Below are 19,641 nucleotides of genomic sequence, written 5' to 3'. Positions count from 1 at the left end.
TTTTATTATCTTCGGATTAATTTTATTTTCTTTTCATTTTATTATCTTCTCATTAATTTTATCATTCACGTGTCAATTTCATTAATTCTATTATAATTTATATAATTTCGTTATTTTTATTATTCGAGTATTATTTGCATTATCCTCTCGTTAATTTTATTACATATTAATTGTATTTACTCGCATTAATTTATTATGCATTTATTTTATTGTACATTAATTTTGTTATACTTTTTACTCTTCCAATGATATTCCCTGCATCAACGAGATACGCTATAGTGTTCAAATTATTCTGAAGACATAATCTGCATTTTCGGACCCAAAAAATATATTTCAAGCACCCCAAACTCAATATTAATAAATATATAATAAATATATAGCTTATTAATCATTAAAATCAATGTTAATTAAGTTTAAAAAAAAAAATGGAACAAGTGGCGCCATCTCTTCAACGAACAGGGTGAACTACACACTTTTGAAACTCTACTTTGATTAGTTCCCGTCTTCTACCGCTAGGTGGCGACACAAGACAGAAATGGCGCCGTCTAGCGGCAGTGCGTTGAACTAATGAAACTACTGTTTCAAAACCGTGTAGTTCAACCTGTTCGCCGGAGAGATGGCGCCACTTGTTCCATTTTCGAAAAAGCCTAATTAATATTGATTTTATTGATTAATAACAAATATCTATCATTACTTTCAATTTTAATATCAAATATTGAAGGTTCCCTGGTGTAAAATCAGTTTCTATCGATATATTACCTCTGAAATTCTTCCTTATCCACAGATACTATTTCGGTACAAAATGCGTGGATAACTGGTAATGGGCGAAACTTTGGAAATTTCAAGAAATCGATTGCCTTCTGTAGCTTGCCTTCGCAGTTTATTTACTGTTTTCTTAAATGCAGAACATATATATAAATTTTTCAGATTGCAAACTTTTCTGTTTCCCAAATTTTTCAATTTCTAAGACTTGCAACTTTTGACATCCTTCATTTCTAAATTTCTTAATTATCTAGTTTCTAAATTTATAAATTACCAAATTACCAAATTCCCAAATTACCAAATTACCAAATTACCAAATTACCAAATTCCCAAATTTATAAATTTCAACTTCTCAAAGTTCCAAACTCTCAAACTTCAAATTTCTTCATTCCTAAATTTCCAAATTTTCCATTGTTCAAATTTCCAAACTGCTAAGTTTCCAAATTGTCAACTTTCCAAAGTGCCAAATTTTTAATTCTCAATATCCCAACATCCAAAATTCTAAAATTCCCAAATTTATAAATTCCAACTTCTCAAAGTTCCAACCTCTCAAACTTCAAATTTCTTCATTCCTAAATTACTAAATTTCCAAATTTTCCATTGTTCAAATTTCCAAACTGCTAAGTTTCCAAATTGTCAACTTTCCAAAGTGCCAAATTTTTAATTCTCAATATCCCAACATCCAAAATTCCCAAATTCCCAAATTTATAAATTCCAACTTCTCTTTGCAACTTCTCGTTGCAAAGTTCCAAAGTCTCAAATTTCTTCATTCCTAAATTACTAAATTTCCAAATTTTCCATTGTACAAATTTCCAAACTGCTAAGTTTCCAAACTGTCAACTTTCCAAAGTGCCAAATTTTTAATTCTCAATATCCCAACATCCAAAATTCTAAAATTTCCAAATTGTCGAACTCCTAAGCTTTACACTTGCCAAAATCCACAGATGCTTCTTCAAATTTCTTCACCAACGTACAATCGTCAGTCTTTTGTTCGAGCCTTGTTTGGAGTGTGTTGGTTTTGTGCGAAGAAGCCGGTATTGAACCCATGTCCCCTTGCCCAAAGTGCGTTGTTGGGAAGGGGAACATCTGGATACAAGGTTGAATCCCATCAGTTTCACGTTGAACAGTACTGAAGCGAAACCTTAAAAGGAAACGAAAGTCCTACGTTCGCAATTTATGTGTTAATACTACACATCTGTATGTCCGTACAGTTCGCGAAGGTAAATAAATTTTTACTTTCCTCTACTCGTCTTGTTATATTTCTTAAAACTTATTTTCAAACGAAACGCGTGTTTCGAAACGAATGTATTTTCTGTAGCGAATCTGTCGCAATGTATGTCTGAGAAAGTATATCATCTCGCGATAGAATTGTTAATAATTACATTATTGTTCTTAGTATTTTGTTTGCAATTATTTTGGGAAAGTCTTCCTTGTGAAGACAAGGAAGTCAGAAGTAAAATGGTAGGGAATGAAATTCTGTAGTGTTTGGCATTTAATAAATGTACAAATAAGAGATTCAATAAAGAATATTTAAAATCTTGATGATTTAGATAATTTACAAAAATTAAATATTGTAGGAAACTGATGTGAAGTGCATGGACGATTATTGTTGTTAGAAAGAATAAAAAATATTCTTGTTGTCGCATCTCATATACCAAAATTGTCAAAGTAATTAATTTTTGAAACGTAGTATGAACGTTTCTGTATTGTTTGAAACGTAGTAAAGTCGTGTTAGGAATCACAACACCATTAATGGTGTTATCGTATTTGAAATGTATCCACCTTCTATCGCAAGATGGCTTCTATGGTACATGAAACTGCAATTGCAAATATTTTCAAAGATAACATTTAGAAGTCTGTACATACAAATTTTTCTGACCCTGTTCGTAAAATAATTTGCAAATATAAGAAATTCATAAAAATTCTTTGTTATTCGAAGATGATATAACCTTGTTTTGATTGCATAGTCGACTACAAGATGGCGATGGTAGCACCATTTTCAGACGACGCGTGCAAAAATATTTTTAAAATGTTTGTTAGAATAAAGCTTTTAGAGTGCTTTCAAATTTCTTAATAATACAATATTGTGCATTAATTGATTTATATACTTTAGTGCATTAATTACTCTGCAATTCTTTACTGTTTTCATTCCTTCTTTACAAAATTAAGGTACTTAAGTACGAAGTTAAATGTAAAATTCAATTATGATAAATTGTTAATGTACACGTTTATAATTATAATATATTTAAGCAACTTACATATACAAATTTGTATGATATTTTTAATTCCCAATGTTTAAATATATCGTATTAATTTTTTCAGACTTCTCAAATACTGACTTCAAATCCATAAGACATGAAAGACCAAGTTTACAAATTAAATGGTACACATTAAAAATCCTCTTATAAAATTAAAAATAATAATCGTGTCACATTAAAAGCCAAAAGTAAAAAATTCCCGAAATCTATTACGAAACCCATGAGACAGAACCTTGCATACTAAAAATTTTACACGTGAGATTTTCTCAGCTACGCCTCTCATGATCCTAGAAAACTCTCCTCGTCTACAGGAATGAAACGACTTCTTTAAAGAATTGAAAGATCGTGAGAACTTTATATTGCCTGAAAACTTCGATGTACTTCATCTGATATGCAATTCACATGTGAGCTGCATCAGACTCACTGCAACTTCAAAGATGGCCGATGATTGCAACTTTGTGGCACTATATGGAGGACCGGTTTCATGCTGAAAACACGCAACATTCTGGACAATGTGGAGTTGATCATTTTTATTTTTAATTAATACTATTTTGTATGTTCATGCGAACTATTTTTATACTTAGAATTTTATCAGATCATTTTTATAAAATGGTTCTTCGAAATGTTACCTAAAAAATATTAAAAGCATATGAAAAATTAACTGCAGTGAAATTGTAGAAGACTTAAGTAGCTTTTGATGAAAAAGAATTATGAAAGTACGAAATGAAGATGAAGATACAGAACTAACCTAGAGTTAGAGTCATACCAGAGTGGTAAAATAGATACTCTATAAACTTTGTGACTAGGTTTACAACAAAATATATTGACGCAAGAAATATTACTTAACAGAGGAAGTATAATATAGATACACAAATTCAAATAAGTCAAATATTAAAAATTAAAATAATTTGATAGAAAAATTAAAACAATCCAGTCACCTTCATATTGAAGACTTATAGTAAGCTTGATGTAGAAATTATTAAAAATAAAAATTGTTATATCGATATAACTATTAAACCACATATTGAAGAAATGAAAAAAAAATATCAATGATCCAAACGATAATAGCAAAATGTATTAAAATTAATGAATATCTCGATTATACAAAAATATATGCAATTTGTTGAATAGTATTATTATTGTACATAACTACAATTAAAGAATAAAAACCAGTTTCAAAATTGAGAATTTCTTTTTTATCCTTTTTCGCGCTTTCGAAGTCAATACCGCGGCCACAGCCGATGCGAAGCGATAATAGCGAAAGAAACGTGAGGAAAAAACAGAAAGTAATCCCTTATCTTCCGCGTGGCTTTAAAATTCAGCCGTGTGCGTAATTTAACGAAACTTCTCGTTATTTCCCTTATCGGGACGCGCGCAGATATAGAAACTCCCCATTCTCGACCGGGAACATAGAATCCGGAATTTGGATCGATACAGCGCTCTACAACGATAGATATTGTTGCCTTCGAAACGCAAGAGGCACGATTTTTTTTATTTTTCGCGTGTGTCGAGGAGATTTACGAATTTTCATTATCTCGAATTCGCAGGGTTACCGGTCGATATTGCACTCGGACGCGCTCGACTTCCTGCGGAAATTCGTAGGAAACTTTCATCGAACGATTATTTCTCAATTCCGAAACTTCTCGATACCATATTTTAATTCGTATTTTGAGAACAGGGTACTTAAGATTGTCAAAAGGTGATCAAATAAAATTTGCAATAAATTGCAGTACCCTGCAAAAATTGTTCCCTCTTGCAATTTTTTATTCGTTACAGTCATTGCGATAAAAAAATCTGTACATCAACTTCTGAATAAATTTGTAAATAAAGTAAACGTTCCGTTAAGTGGTTAAATAACTAAAGGGGTTAAATTTTCTTTGCAAAGATCTCGAAATGAAGCAGCGGAGGATACATCATCATAAGAATGACGTATCGATCATGGTATCTTTAGGTAACGCGCGAAGTAGCCACCCCGTGGAAAGTAATCAAATTTTCTGGTTTACGTAAAAGAGGCAAGTTGAGGTGAATGCATAACGTGCGTGTAACTCGGCCATCTATCAAAAACGCTCTATCCAGTTCCGGAAGAAGCTCGCTCTCATTATTGATATCGAGGCATCGTGAAAGCTGCATTATGTACCGGCGGCGAACAGGTCGCGCGGAAAACAACTTTTGCACCCTCGACTTTTCAATCGATCCATCGATGGCAAGCTGAAAATATGGATTACCAAGGGTGCTGCTCGTTTAAAATTCCATCCGATCGCTGCAAATTCAACGCAACGCGATTTACCGGGAAAAATTCATGGGATTTCTTTCATAAGCGATACAATGTCGGGCTTGGTATTATATAGGAACTTGCAAATAACGATTTATTAAACGTTATTTATTTTCTCTTTGGCGGTTGTTGTTTAAATTTTTTCGACTAATTGGAAAAATTGTTTGTATTGGCGATGTTGTTTTACTGTGGAAGTTTATAAATTTGCAACTCTATAACTTTACAAGTTAACAACTTAACAGCTTTACAGCTTTACAATTTTACAACTTTATAACTCTAAAACTTTGCAACTTTACAGCTTTACAATTTTACAATTTTACAACTTTATAACTCTACAACTTTGCAACTTTACAGCTTTACAATTTTACAACTTTATAACTTTACAACTTTGCAACTTTACAACGTTGGAACTTTACAATGTTGCAACTTTACAACGTTGGAACTTTACAATGTTGCAACTTTATAACTTTGCAACTTTACAGCTTTACAACTTTACAAGTCTACAACTTTACAAGTCTACAACTGTGCAACTTTATAACTCTACAGTTTTGTAACTTTGCAACTTTATAACGTTGGAACTTTACAACGTTGCAACTATATAACTTTGCAACTTTACAATGTTGCAACTTTACAACCTTACAGCTCTACAGCTTTACGACTATTCAGCTTTACAACTTTACAGCCTTATAACTGTTCAGATTTGCAACTTTATAGCTTCACAACTCTTCAGAATCACAACTTCATGACTTTACAACTCTACAATTTTACGACTTTATAGCTTTATAATACGACAACTCTATAATTGTACAACTTTATAACTCTACAATTGTACAACTCCACAACTTTACAGCTTTACAATTGTACAACTTTACAACTTTATATCCCCAAACATACAAATTCACAAATTCCCAGAATAAAAAATTGCCAAACTCATCACCATAAAAGTAAAATATTTTGAACGAAAAATCTACAAATTTGCAAGTCCACTAAATAATTCCTTCGATCAAATATCACCCTATCACATATCGTCACAGCATTTGATTAACAAATGTTCGTTCATCTACGTTTCTACGTTCGTTCATCTACGTTTCTACATTCATTAAAAAAAATACACAGTCACCAAAGTATAAAAAATGGATCGTATTTCGTTTGACTGATACAAAAACGAATGCAAATCCAGTGTTCCCGCGTCGTCGCTTGAAAAATCGTTTAGACACCGTCGTTTCCTATGATAAGTGGCTCGTAAAATTGGTAATAACTTGGAGGAAATTTGCGGCTCGGGTTATCCCTGTAATTCCAGACGGAATTTAATAACTTGATCTCCGTTGTAAACGAAGATAGAACGAGTCGAAGTCGCGACCCTGTCCTGCACTTTCTTGCGAGTCAAAGACAAATGACTCGATACCTTGACCTTCGATTATCTTTGTTACAGCAAAAAATGATGCAAATCAAATTGTTTTTACTTAGGTTTTAGAAGTAAGGTCATTGCGGACGCTTAGGATATTAAACCTTTCGATGTACGTGTTTTAGATTTTTAAGCTTTAGGGGGTTGCTTCTGACGAAATTATTTATCTGGGAAATTTTGATCTGATCAAGTTTTTGGGGGGTGATTTGAAAATTGCTAATTTGTAAGTTTGATGATTTGAAAATTGTGGTGTAAAGAGTATTAAATTTTTTTAAATATTTGTAGGAGAGTAAATAAATTTTAGGGAGGATTTTTTGAAATATGAATTTAGAGATGTTTAATATAAATATTAATCTTGAAAGATTGAAATTTTGTGTTATTTTATGTTTTGAATTTACGTTCATTTTGAAATTATGATACACATTTCTTCTAATGATAAACAGTTCTTATAATTATTATAATTGTTATTCTTATAGTAATTCACACGACACCATAACATCATAACAGTTTCATCTAACAATAACAAGAATAGCAAAACAGTAACAGTAATAAAATGATTAATGAAAGTAACTAAACATCTGCGTATGATATTTCATTAACAAGATATATTATGGTAGAGCTTGTATAGAATGTCTTCGAATTCTGCATTCCATAATGAAAATTATCTTTGCATTAGTTGCAAACTAACGAATAGTTGGTCGTAAATTAGTGAACATAGAAACGTAATTAAATGTGCGCTAGAACTGTCCTGGTAACCTATGATAAACTGGGAAAGTTTAAACAGAAACAAGTGTATTCATGCTTTAGGGTGAAAACGAAGATATTTGGGAACAGAGTTGAAATTGCTATGAATTGATAGTACATATTGAAGTACTGTAGTGAAATTTCAATTTTTAAGAATTTTTAAATTGCAAGGGGCAGAATTTTCAAATTTTTTAATTTTTTAATTCTCAAATTTTTAAATTTATAAGGTCGCAAATTTACAAATTTCAAAAATTTCAAATTATTGAACTATAAAAATGTCAATTTTTCGAATTTTCAAATGCCCAAAATTCTAAATCTGCAAATTCCACGTCCCCTAATTCCACGTTCCCTAATTTCCACGTCCCCTAATTTCCACGTCCCCTAATTCCACGTCCCCTGATTTCCACGTCCCCTAATTCCACGTCCCCTGATTTCCAAATCCCCAAATTCCACATCCCCTAATTCCACGTCCCCCAATTTCCACGCCCCCTAATTCCACGTCCTCTAATTTCCACGTCCCCTAATTTCCACACCCCCTAATTCCACGCCCCCTAATTTCCACATCCCCTAATTTCCACGTCCCCTAATTCCACGTTCCCTAATTTCCACGTTCTCTAATTCCACGTCCCCTAATTCCACGTCCCCTGATTTCCAAATCTCCAAATTCCACGTCCCCTAATTTCCACGCCCCCTAATTTCCACGCCCCCTAATTCCACGTTCTTTAATTTCCACGTCCCCTAATTCCACGTCCCCTAATTTCCACGCCCCCTAATTCCACGTTCTCTAATTTCCACGTCCTCTAATTCCACGTCCCCTAATTTCCATTCCCCTAATTCCACGTCCCCTAATTTCCAATCTCCCAATTCCAAATTCCCCAATTCTAAATCCCTCAATTCCAATTCCCAAATCCCTAAACTCCCAAATTTTCACCTTACCAAAATTCTCCCAAATTTCCCAAATCCCAAGTCCCAACCTTCACACCTCGCGATTCGAACAATCTCTCCCCAAATCCCCTAATTCATCCAAATCGTCGCAAACGAGCAACGCTCCGCATTTACATTTCGGCATAAGTAGATTACAGCGGTGATAAAATTCCTGAAAGCAAGCACCGCGTAGCCAAGTTCGCAACGATAGAAGCTTCTCCCTCGAAACCCTTCCGATGAAGATCAAACGCGACCCTCCCAGATTTGTTTAAAAGGATTCGCGACGTTGAAAGCGACTCGTGTTTCCAGCGAATCGCGTGCAATTACTCTCAACGACATTATTGTTCGAACCATCGCTCCATTAACGAGTCGCGGTTGAATTCGTGCATGCTGCAAGAAATCGGATTTCTCTTGAATCGAGAACTCTTCTCTTTTCGCGTGACTCGACGTTTCGAAGTTGCAACTCGTCGATCAACAACCCTTTGTATCTGAGAGTAGTAACTGAAACGGTCCTTCCGACACTTTTTCAATTTATCCATTGTTTTGCTTTTGGTGTGTTCGATAGGGTGTTGTGGGAAGATCAAGGAATTGAAGATCGAGAGAGTATTTGTGGAGTAAAATATTAGTTTATAAAATATTGTGCTGCGATCAAAGTTTAACCCTTTGCACTTGAAGATAATATGTTTGCAAATTAATGTATCTAAAATTAATTTGTTATTTATATGTACGCCTTTAACCTCGACAGTTATGGTAAAAAGAAAGAAAAACACCGAAGACTTACGAGTGTGCGAACGCGTAGACGCAACTGTAGAATGAGTTACATAAAGGTATACGAATGGGTGACATGGGGAAAGAGAAGAAATGAAAAAGAAGAGAAGGGGGAAGTCATGTGGTGACACAGGGGAAAAGTAGATGAAGAAAGAAGCACAAGTAGCGGAAAACGCAAGGCTGTTGTAGCAGTGCGAAGCACATTACTAGTTCAGAAATGTTTAGCTGGGTTTACGAAACCTGTTGAAACATTTTCCCAATTTCCCACTTTTCCAATTTCCCACTTTCCCAATTTCCCACTTTTCTAATTCCCCACTTTCCCAATTTCCCAGATTTTCAATTTCCCACTTTCCCAAGTTCCCACTTTTCCAATTTCTCAGATTTCCAATTTCCCACTTTCCCAATTCCCCACTTTTCTAATTCCCCACTTTCCCAATTTCCCAGATTTCCAATTTCCCACTTTCCCAAGTTCCCACTTTCCCAATTTCCCAGATTTCCAATTTCCCACTTTCCCAATTTCCCACTTTTCTAATTCCCCACTTTCCCAATTTCCCAGATTTCCAATTTCCCACTTTCCCAATTTCCCACTTTTCTAATTCCCCACTTTCCCAATTTCCCAGATTTCCAATTTCCCACTTTCCCAAGTTCCCACTTTCCCAATTTCCCAGATTTCCAATTTCCCACTTTCCCAAGTTCTCACTTTCCCAATTTCCAAGTTTCCCAAATTCCATTTTCAAATTTTTAAATAAAGTTTGGAAGCATACTGATACACTCACAGGAACTCAGTGGGGTTTTATTTTATTCAAAACTTCTATTTTCAAGCATCAGGGTATTATGGTAACGCTAGCAAGGGTGAATTATTACGTAATAAGCGGAATAATAATAAATAATTACGTAACAAATGTCTACTAGGTTGTTGCATATTAAATGGTGTATTTAACAGTAATATTGATAGCATATTAATATGAAGATTAAAACGGAGCTAAATATAGGAAGTGGATGATGTTACATAGAACTATAGTTGCACAGCATGCTGCAGATTGTGGTATTAATTATTCGTATAAATTCCTAGATTTGTAGAAAAATTCTCAGAAAAAAATTCTTAGGTTCTTATAAAAATTTTTGGGAGAAAAGTGGATTCTTATAAAACTTCTCAGGGGAAAAATTCCTAGATTCTTATAAAAATTTTTGAAAGAAAATTTGTGGATTCTTATGAAAATTCTCAGGAAAAATTCCTAAGCTCTTTTGAATATTTTAGGGGAAAATTTGTGGATTCTTATCAAAATTCTCAGGAAAAAACTCCTAGATTCTCATACAAATTTTTAAAGAAAATTTCTGCATTCCTATCCAAAAAGTTTTTAAGGAAGATTCCTAGATTCCTAAAAAGAACCCACGTCTTTTAACCCCTAAAAAGGGGTAAATATGATATAAAAGTTTACAACCCAAGAATTGTCAAAGGTAAAGTTATTAAAAAAACGAATAAAAAAATTTCAATAGCAGTAGAAATCAGTCATCCTATTGTGTGAAGAGTTTTTCACGATCAGCTGTTATACTCATACCATATTCAACGAGTGCAGATACCATATTTCGCACATTTTATCTGCTAGTGAAGCTGCGTTCGCAAGAGACAGTTTCGTACACGTGGATAACTTTCGTGATTATTCAAACAAATTATATATAAACATATGGATGGGCATATCAGTTGTCTGAATATTTCATTCCAACTTTTATTTTATTAAATCACATCTTTTATACTTGCCTTTACTCATTTGAATCTTTTATTTTGCTTAATGTTTTAATAAAGTGAACATTCATTTTATTTTGTTTAAAACGTACCTTTTATTTGAACAAATTAAATTTGTTATTTATCTGTTTACTTTAATAAATTTCTTTCATTTGCCTGTTATTTTAAAAAATTTAATCTTTCATCTCATTTGTTGTTTCAACGAATTACTCTTTCATTTTACTAAATTAATTCTTCTATTTCACTTATTATCTCAGTAAATTGGAATTTTACCTGCTATTTTACTAAATTGAATCTGTTGATTGATTTTCTATTTTCACTAAATTCAATCTATTGTTTCATTCTCAATTTTTACTAAATTAAATCTGTTAATTGATTTTCTATTTTTGCTAAATCGAATCTGTTGTTTGACTTTTTATTTGAATAAATCGAATCTTTTCTTTGACCTTTTATAACATGGTATAACAGTTTTTGCATGACATGCTTCTTCGTGATTGACTACATCTGTGGTTTATGTAAAATGCTGCTCCAGCTCATTTTGCCTTCAACGTCCAGCAATATTTAAACTAAAATTACCGAGGAAAGTGGATTGGACGTGGTGGACAGTTTCATGACCCCTTCGATCACTTGATTTTAATCCTCTTGACTTTTTCTTATGGGGATTTCATAAGAACATGGTATAGTCTTCACCGATAAATGACGTGGATGAATTATGTAGGCGAGCTGGAAATCTCTGTGAAGTCTGGAGAGAATTTAGGACTTTAGATTTCAAATATTTTAATCAGTAAGGTATTATATTTCCAAACTTCTAAATTTCTCAATTTCCCAATTTCGCACTTTCCCAATTTTTTAATTTCTCAGTTTACCAATTTCCCAATTCCCCACTTTTCTAATTTCCCAATTTTCCAATTTCCCACTTTCCCAATTTTCCAATTTCACGCTTTCCCAATTTCCCACTTTCTCAATTTTCCACTTTTCCAATCCCCCAATTTCCCACTTTCCCAAGTTCCCACTTTCTCAATTTCCCACTTTCCTAATTTCCCACCTTTCCCAATTTCCCACTTTTCCAATTTCCTACTTTTCCAATTTCCCACTTTCCCAAGTTCCCACTTTCCCAATTTCCAAGTTTCCCAAATTCCCACTTTCCCAATTTCCAAGTTTCCCAAATTCCCACTTTCCCAATTTCCAAGTTTCCGAAATTCCCAATTCCCCACTTCCTAAATGCCCAATTCCTAACTCCCCACTTCCAAAAATTCCCAATTCCCAAATCCCCAAATTTCTACAGTTCCAAATCCCTAAAATCCCAAATTTCAAATCCCCCAATTCCAAATCCCCAAATTCTCAAATCTCCAAATACCCAAACCTCAAACTTCTAAATTTCAAAATTTTCCAAATCCCTAAATTCAAAATTTCCAAATCCTCATCCCCCCAATCCTTCATATTTCCACATTCCCTAAATTCCCCAACCTTCATTTCCAAATCTTCCGTCTCCCCTTTTCCACATACCCAAATAACTCCCAATTCCCAAACCAAATTCTAACCCAAAATACACCATATCCACCCCATATCCTCCTAAATTTCCACCTCCTCGTTAAATTTCTTTTCCCATTTCCAAACCCACAAAATATTTATAATAATTCCCCGGGACCATCGGCCTATTATCACGCATCTCCCACATTTGCCGTTGACTGTACTCAGACAGTAAGGTCGAAGGAAACGTGTCAGGGGAGGGAAAAAGGGTCGAGGAGGATTCCAGGAGCGTATCGAAGGGGAGAGTAACCTGTTGCGGCGCACGCATACCCGTTCTCTCCTCCTTCGTCCCTCACCCCGTTCACTCGAAAACGCACACATCCAAGCCTCTGAAACGCTTCTACGTGTATCGACATCCTTGTCACCCTTGGCCCGACGTAGCTGTTTCTCTCCCTCGACTAGCAGCATGCTCCGTTCACCCTACCAACGGGAACAACCACCACCCCCTGGCTCGCTACGAATCGCCGTTTTCTGGTGGCACACGAATCCCGGTGTAGGGAGCGTGTAGTCGAGGGTAGTTAGTCGTAGTCAGTACGCCAGCTCGAGCAGATTAGCATAGAACGTGAAGTGGCGATCGCTTAGTATCTGTGAATCGTGGGATGTTTTCTGCTTAATAGAACAAGTAGCAGTCAACGATTGTGTTAAGCTCAGGTGAGTTAAAGATATTCAATTGTTTATGGTTGTGAGAAATTACGAAGGTTACTGAACGGGTTTTAAACCCCTTTAGGGGTAATTGTGGGAGGTAGCTTTTAGATGGTAAATTGTTTGAGAATTATGGGGCGACTTTTGTGGACATTGGTATTTATAAATTTTGTCGTTCGTGGGACTTGTTTAGGGATTTTGACACTTATGAATTTTGTCGTTTGTAAATTTTGTCAGTTTATGAATCCTGGCTATTATTCATCTTGTCACTTAGCCTTGCCACTTATTCACCTGGCCGTTTATGAACCTTGTCATTTGTGAAGCCTCTCGTTCATGAACCTAGTCTTTTATGAACATTGTCGTTCACGAACCTGGTCCTTTATGAACCTTATCGTTTATGAATCTTGTCATCTATTCATCTTGTCGTTTATACATCTTGTCATTTATAAATCCTGTCAATTATTCACTTCGTCACTTCTTAGCCTTGTCACTTATGCACCTCGTCATTTGTGAAGCCTGTCGTTCATGAACCTAGTCCTTTATGAACCTTGTCGTTCATGAACCTGATCCTTTATGAACCTCGTCGTTTATAAACCTTGTCATTTATGAATCCTGTCAATTATTCATCTTGTCACTTCTTAGCTTTGCCACTTATTCACCTGATCATTTATGAACCTCGTCATTTGTGAAGCCTGTCGTTCATGAATCTAGTCCTTTATGAACCTTGTCGTTCATGAACCTGGTCCTTCATGAACCTCGTCGTTTATAAACCTTGTAATTTATGAATCCTGTCAATTATTCATTTCGTCACTTCTTAGCCTTGCCACTTATTCACCTGGTCGTTTATGAACCTTGTCATTTGTGAAGCCTGTCGTTCATGAACCTAGTCCTTCATGAACCTCGTCATTTATAAACCTTGTCATTTATGAATCCTGTCAATTATTCACCTTGTCACTTCTTAGCCTTGTCACTTATTCATCTGGTCACTTATGAACCTCGTCATTTGTAAACCTTGTCATTTATGAATTTTATTCACCAGGTCGTTCATAAACGTCCTCCTTCATGAGTCCTGTCACTTATCCACCTTGTCATTTCTCAGCCTTGTCACTCCTTAATTGTCACTTATTCACCTAACTTCTAAACCTCGTAATTTATAAACCATGTCAATTAGCTAGTAATTTATGAACCTCTATTTATGAATGTACATATAGTATAACTACACATACCTCAATCAAAAGTATTATAATAAAGTCAGATCAAAAACTTATTGTGACGATAAAAATGCATATGAAACTAATGATCCCAAAAAATGTTCACCCAGAAATATTGCGACGTTGTTCCCTTTCTAAAGAATTTCCAAAGACGATTTAAAGAAAAATATAGAATATCGGAAAAGGCAGCATTGTTGTCGAGCAGTATTTAAGCGTTCCATCAAGTAGCCTATCGAATTCGACTTGTGATCTATAGAGATCGCTTTTCCTTTCGGAACGTTTGCCGACCTCGAACATTGATCTCTCCATGGGGCTAATTGTTAAGGAACCCACGCACAGATGCGAGGAATGACTTTATCAGGGAGGGCACCAGAACAAGAGCAACAATTAGGGTAAATATCGATTCTGACCAGGTGGTCCGATCGGCCTCGACACTCTCTTCACGCTCTCGCAGGAAAACAATTCAACACTGTTTGACGTTCGTGTCTTTTGCTGTTCCAATTCTGCAGCTGTCTCTTGGGACGAATAAATTTGTTTTTTTTTTTTCGTTGAATTTATCGCAACTCGCAGCGCGTTATTTCTGTTGCCTGTATGAGATTGATAGAAAAATGGACGGGGAAATTTATTACATTTCTTTGCTCGTTTATTTGGATCTTGTGAGGAGAATGACGATTCGAGTGATATATGGGAGTTTGGGGATTTGGGGTGAGGAAATTTGGGGATTTGGGGAGAGGAAGTTTGATGGGGTGGAAATTTTGAGGAGGGGAATTTGGGGATTTTGGGGATTTGGGGATTAGGGATATGAGAATTAGGGAATTTGGGAATTTGGAAATTGGGGATTTAGGAATTGGGAATGTGGGAAGTGGGGATTTAGGAATTGGAAATTTAGAAATTTGGAAATTTGGGAATTGGGAAATATAGGAATTTGGAAATTTGGGAATTGATAAATTCAGGAATTGGAAAATTTAGGAATTCGGAAATTTGGGAATTGGGAGATATAGGAATTTGGAAATTTGGGAATTGATAAATTCAAGAATTGGAAAGTTTAGGAATTCGGTAATTTGGAAATTGGGAAATTTGGGAACTGGGAAATTTGGGAATTGGGAAATTTGGGAATTGGGAAATTTGGGAATTGGGAAATTTGGGAATTGGGAAATTTGGGAATAGAGAAATATAGGAATTTGGAAATTTGGGAATTGGGAAATTTGGGAATTGGGAAATTTGGGAACTGGGAAATTTGGGAATTGGGAAATTTGGGAATTGGGAAATTTGGGAATAGAGAAATATAGGAATTTGGAAATTTGGGAATTTGGAAATGTGGGAATTGGAAAATTTAGGAATTTGAAAATGTGGGATTTGGGAAATTTAGGAATTTGGAAATTTGGGAATTGAGAAATTTAGGAATTGGGAAATTTAGGAATTTAGGAATTTAGGAATTTGGAAATTTGGGAATTGGGAAATTTGGGAATAAAATGTCCAATAAATACATTAACCATAATTAAAATAATTAACAATATCAAATTACTATAACAGGCAATAAATATATTAAATATAATAATAAGATAAACATGACCGTATCACAATAAACGTACAACAAATTTTGTCCCAAAAATCATATAAGCTTGAAAATTTTTCTGACCTTGAAATCATTCTTAAAAAAAATGCCCTTAGACATTCGTATAAAGTCATCGACGATCCCAATTACTCGAAAATTTAATCTGCCGTTTCGAGCAATTATTTTTGCAGCTTTATGTACAAAGGAGGCAACCGTTCCACCATCGATTTCGCTTCGAAAATAAAATATACCATCTGGCTGCCTAATTGGCCCCACGGCAAAAAAGATCGCCATTAAAACGGTTAATCGTACGGAACCAATAACGTCACGGTTAAGAACAAAGAAAAATGAGAACACCTACCTACCTACGAAACTTACAATTGCGTCTTTTGTAAGGGAACTGCAGGGGGTTCGCGTAGGTAATTAAGAAATTTTCCAAGTTTGTCGAGAATGGTTCGTTGTATCTCGGGATATTCTCTGTCGTCGACAACTTTTCTGAAAGAAGACTGTTGTCTCCTCTTATTTCTCGCGATTTCGTTTTAATTTATCTTGCGCTTCACGGTACGCTTTTAAACGGGACCGCTTATTTTTTGATCTGGGATCATGATTTCTGATTAAATGTTGGGATTTGGGGTTTTAGGGATTTGGGGTTTTAGAGATTTGGAATTTTAGGAATTTGGGATTTTAGGGATTTGGCATTTTAGGGAGGTAGGATTTTAGGGAGTTGGGTTTTTGGAAATTTGAGATTTTAGGGAGGTAGGATTTTAGGGAGTTGGGTTTTTGGAAATTTGGGATTTTAGGGAGTTGGGATTGTAGGGAGGTGGGATTCTAGGGATTTGAGATTTTATGAATTTGGGATTTTAGAAATTTGTGATATTGAGGGAGGTGGGATTCTAGGGATTTGGAATTTTAGGAATTTGGGATTTTAGGGATTTGGGATTTTAGGAAGTTGGGATTTTAGGAAGTTGGAATTTTAGGGAGTTGGGATTTTAGAGAGTTGGGATTTTGGGAATTTGGAACTTTAGAAATTTGGGAATTTAGGAACTGCAAATTTAGGGATTGGGAATTTAGGAATTGGGGATTTAGGAAGTGGGAATTTAGGAATTTGGGAATTTAGGAATTAGGAATTCAGATATTGGGAATTTAGGAAGTGGGAAATTTAGGAATTGGAAAATTTTGGAATTCGGAAATTTAAGAATTGGGAAATTTAGGAATTGGGGCTTTAAGTATTGGGAATTTAGGAAGTGGGGATGTAGGAATTGGGAATTTGGAAATTTAGGAATGTAGGAATTTGGAAATTTGAAATTCGAAATGTACAATGTGACAAATTTGAAATTTAGAACTTGACAAATTTAAATTTTAGAACTTGACATATTTGAAATTTGAAATTTCGATAAATTTGCAAATTCTTAAATTTGCAAACCAGGCGTTTCTAAAGTTTAAAAGCCCAACAATTTAAAATTCCGAAAACGATAAAATTTAATAATGCAGAGAAAGAGAAATAATCATCCCTAATAAGTAGAAGAGATCCGACTATAGTCAGACAATGCAGCTCAACCGACCAGAATTTCCTCAGCAAAATTAGTTAGTGCCAGTTAGTATTACACGGATTTATCCCGATATCCCCTTAATTTGTGCTGCACAGTGACTTTCATACTTGATACCAAAACTTTCCCTAAACACAAACTATTTCCCTGTAGCTGCATACAGATTCACATCACACTAGTCAGCAGACTCATAAAATTGTCCCGTTCAAAACAGCTTGAATCCTTCCAAGTGACATCCAGAGTGAAAGGCGCCTTATTTTTCTTTCAACCTTCCTCTAAAAAGAAAACGCCTGAAAATCCAGATAAGACACAAGGTGCATCTTAAATCTCTCCGGGGTTTAATTCTGTTCTTCCTAAAATACAAGATATTTCGTTGTCGAAATTCATCGTTGAAGTCTTTGCAAAGAAGTCGCTGATAAACTCGTATAAAGAGATCCTTGACGAGTTAACCGGTGTCGTTCGTTAAGCTAATTAAGACATTTTGTCTGAAAGTTTACCGAGACGCACAAAAGCAGAGTTAATCCACGTGTACTTCGATGACCTTCGAATCCGTCCTCGGAAGTTTGCGTCTAACGGTTAGTTGATTACGAATATCGCGAATTCTTCGAGGAAAATTTGAATTCGGGTGAAAATGAGAGAAATTGACGCTCGTTTGTGTTTCCATACGATTCGTTTCCTTTTCGCTCTGATTCTATTCGCTTCGGTTATCGGTTTTATCGGAAAAGATTGGGTCGGGTAAGAGATGGTTCAATATGTATCTATACCTTTAAAAATACATATATTACAAAGAGAGCTATACGGATATTACTTTTTTAATTGAAACTGGTTTCACGCTTTAACTTCTGCGGAGATTCTATGCTTAATGCAAGAGCTTTTAGTCGAGTATCTTAACATCTGGGAATATCACATTTTATTTTTTTTAATTTAAGGTTTGATTGGAAAGCAAAATTAATTACGATTAAATTGACAAATGACATTTAAACAGTATTAGGTTACATTCACATTCGATAATGTTAATGTTTGTATTATAATAGTTAATTATACAGCGTGGCTCACAATTAGTGTAGGTCTCTGAAGTGGGGCGTAGCTGACGTGAAAGGCGCGGACCAATCAGAGCGCGAGTATCAAACTCGCGCGCGCAGCCATTAAACTCGCGCACGCAGCCATTAAACTCGAAGGTGTTGCTCTCGCGTCTGCGCGCAATCCTCGCACTCTGATTGGTCCGCGTTTTTCCTTAATAACTCAAAAACGAAGCTTCAGACCCCATTTTTGCAAAGGGAAATCTTATTCAGAATCACGTCAGCTATCCTCCATTTCAGTTGCCTAATTTCAGTTACTAATTGTGAGACACCCTGTATAAAAATTTAAGTATGATGAAGTTGTGGTAAAAAGTGTAGTATATGTTAAAAGAGTTGTGTTGATAAAATCTAAGCTAATTTTGCTTATTTAGAAAGCAAAGATTAAGAAGAAATCTCTGAATGACCATCATAAAATAATATTTAAAACTCAAATAGATCATTGCGTTCATAAAATCTCAGTTAATTTTGCTTATTTAAAAAGCAGAGAATAAGAAGAAATCTCTGAATGACCATCATAAAATAATATTTAAATCGCAAATAGAAATTCTACATAACAATTGCTTAGTAATATTAAGAAATTAGAACGAAACGTCTACACCAAGAATGTTATTTAGAAAATGAGATGTCTAAATAAAAATAATGAAAAAATATTTAGAAATCAGAAAGAAATCTAGAGTACAATTTGCTGTATAAATTACCCAACATGTGTCTACTTTCTAAGTCCCCAAATTTCTCAGTGACCATCAACCCCTCTACACATTACAGACCCTTTAATTACAGACCCACCAACTTTCATATACGACAATAAACGAATATAAAAATTAGTCTAAGACTTTCATTGACAGTTTCCAATGCTGCTTTTCCCAAAGCCTACAAATTCTCCCGGGTCTATTTGTCCGCGGAAATGAATCCTCAACCTGACATTTCAGTGCAAATGTCACATAACAATAATGAAAAGGGAGCAACGTTTTATTTTATGGTTGACCTTACCGTGAACGTGTTACTCCAGGTCGACCGGTATCGACCTTCGAAATCCTCGACCTTGAAGGTGTCTAGCAAAAGGTCGAGGTGTCGAGGAGGATCGTTTCACCCGCGAATCGTGACACAGGGTCCAGGAGGACCCCGGCGACGTTCGTTTTCGCCAAGTGGTCTTGGACACCTTCGTCAAGGTGCCCGGCAAATTGTCAGAGGTGCTGGGTG

At 35.1% G+C, this 19,641-nt stretch overlaps 1 protein-coding gene across 8 annotated transcripts in view; it reads left to right on the top strand.

Moving 5' to 3' along the window:
• Window positions 1-19,641, top strand: part of Sytbeta (Synaptotagmin beta) — a 159,317-nt gene that overhangs the window by 95,464 nt on the left and 44,212 nt on the right. Inside the window, exon 2 of one of the 8 annotated variants that reach the window (XM_012282790.2) lies at window positions 1,707-1,982. The exons of the other annotated variants lie outside the window; for them this stretch is intronic. Coding sequence (XP_012138180.1) covers window positions 1,962-1,982 — 21 coding nt within the window. The 5' untranslated portion in view covers window positions 1,707-1,961. The remainder of the gene's footprint in view (window positions 1-1,706; window positions 1,983-19,641) is intronic. 8 annotated transcript variants of the gene reach the window in all.

The sequence above is a fragment of the Megachile rotundata genome, chromosome 12, assembly GCF_050947335.1.
Source record: "Megachile rotundata isolate GNS110a chromosome 12, iyMegRotu1, whole genome shotgun sequence".
NCBI lineage: Eukaryota > Metazoa > Arthropoda > Insecta > Hymenoptera > Megachilidae > Megachile > Megachile rotundata.
Note: the sequence above shows the minus strand (reverse complement) of the source record. Positions and strands in the feature narration are given on the sequence as shown.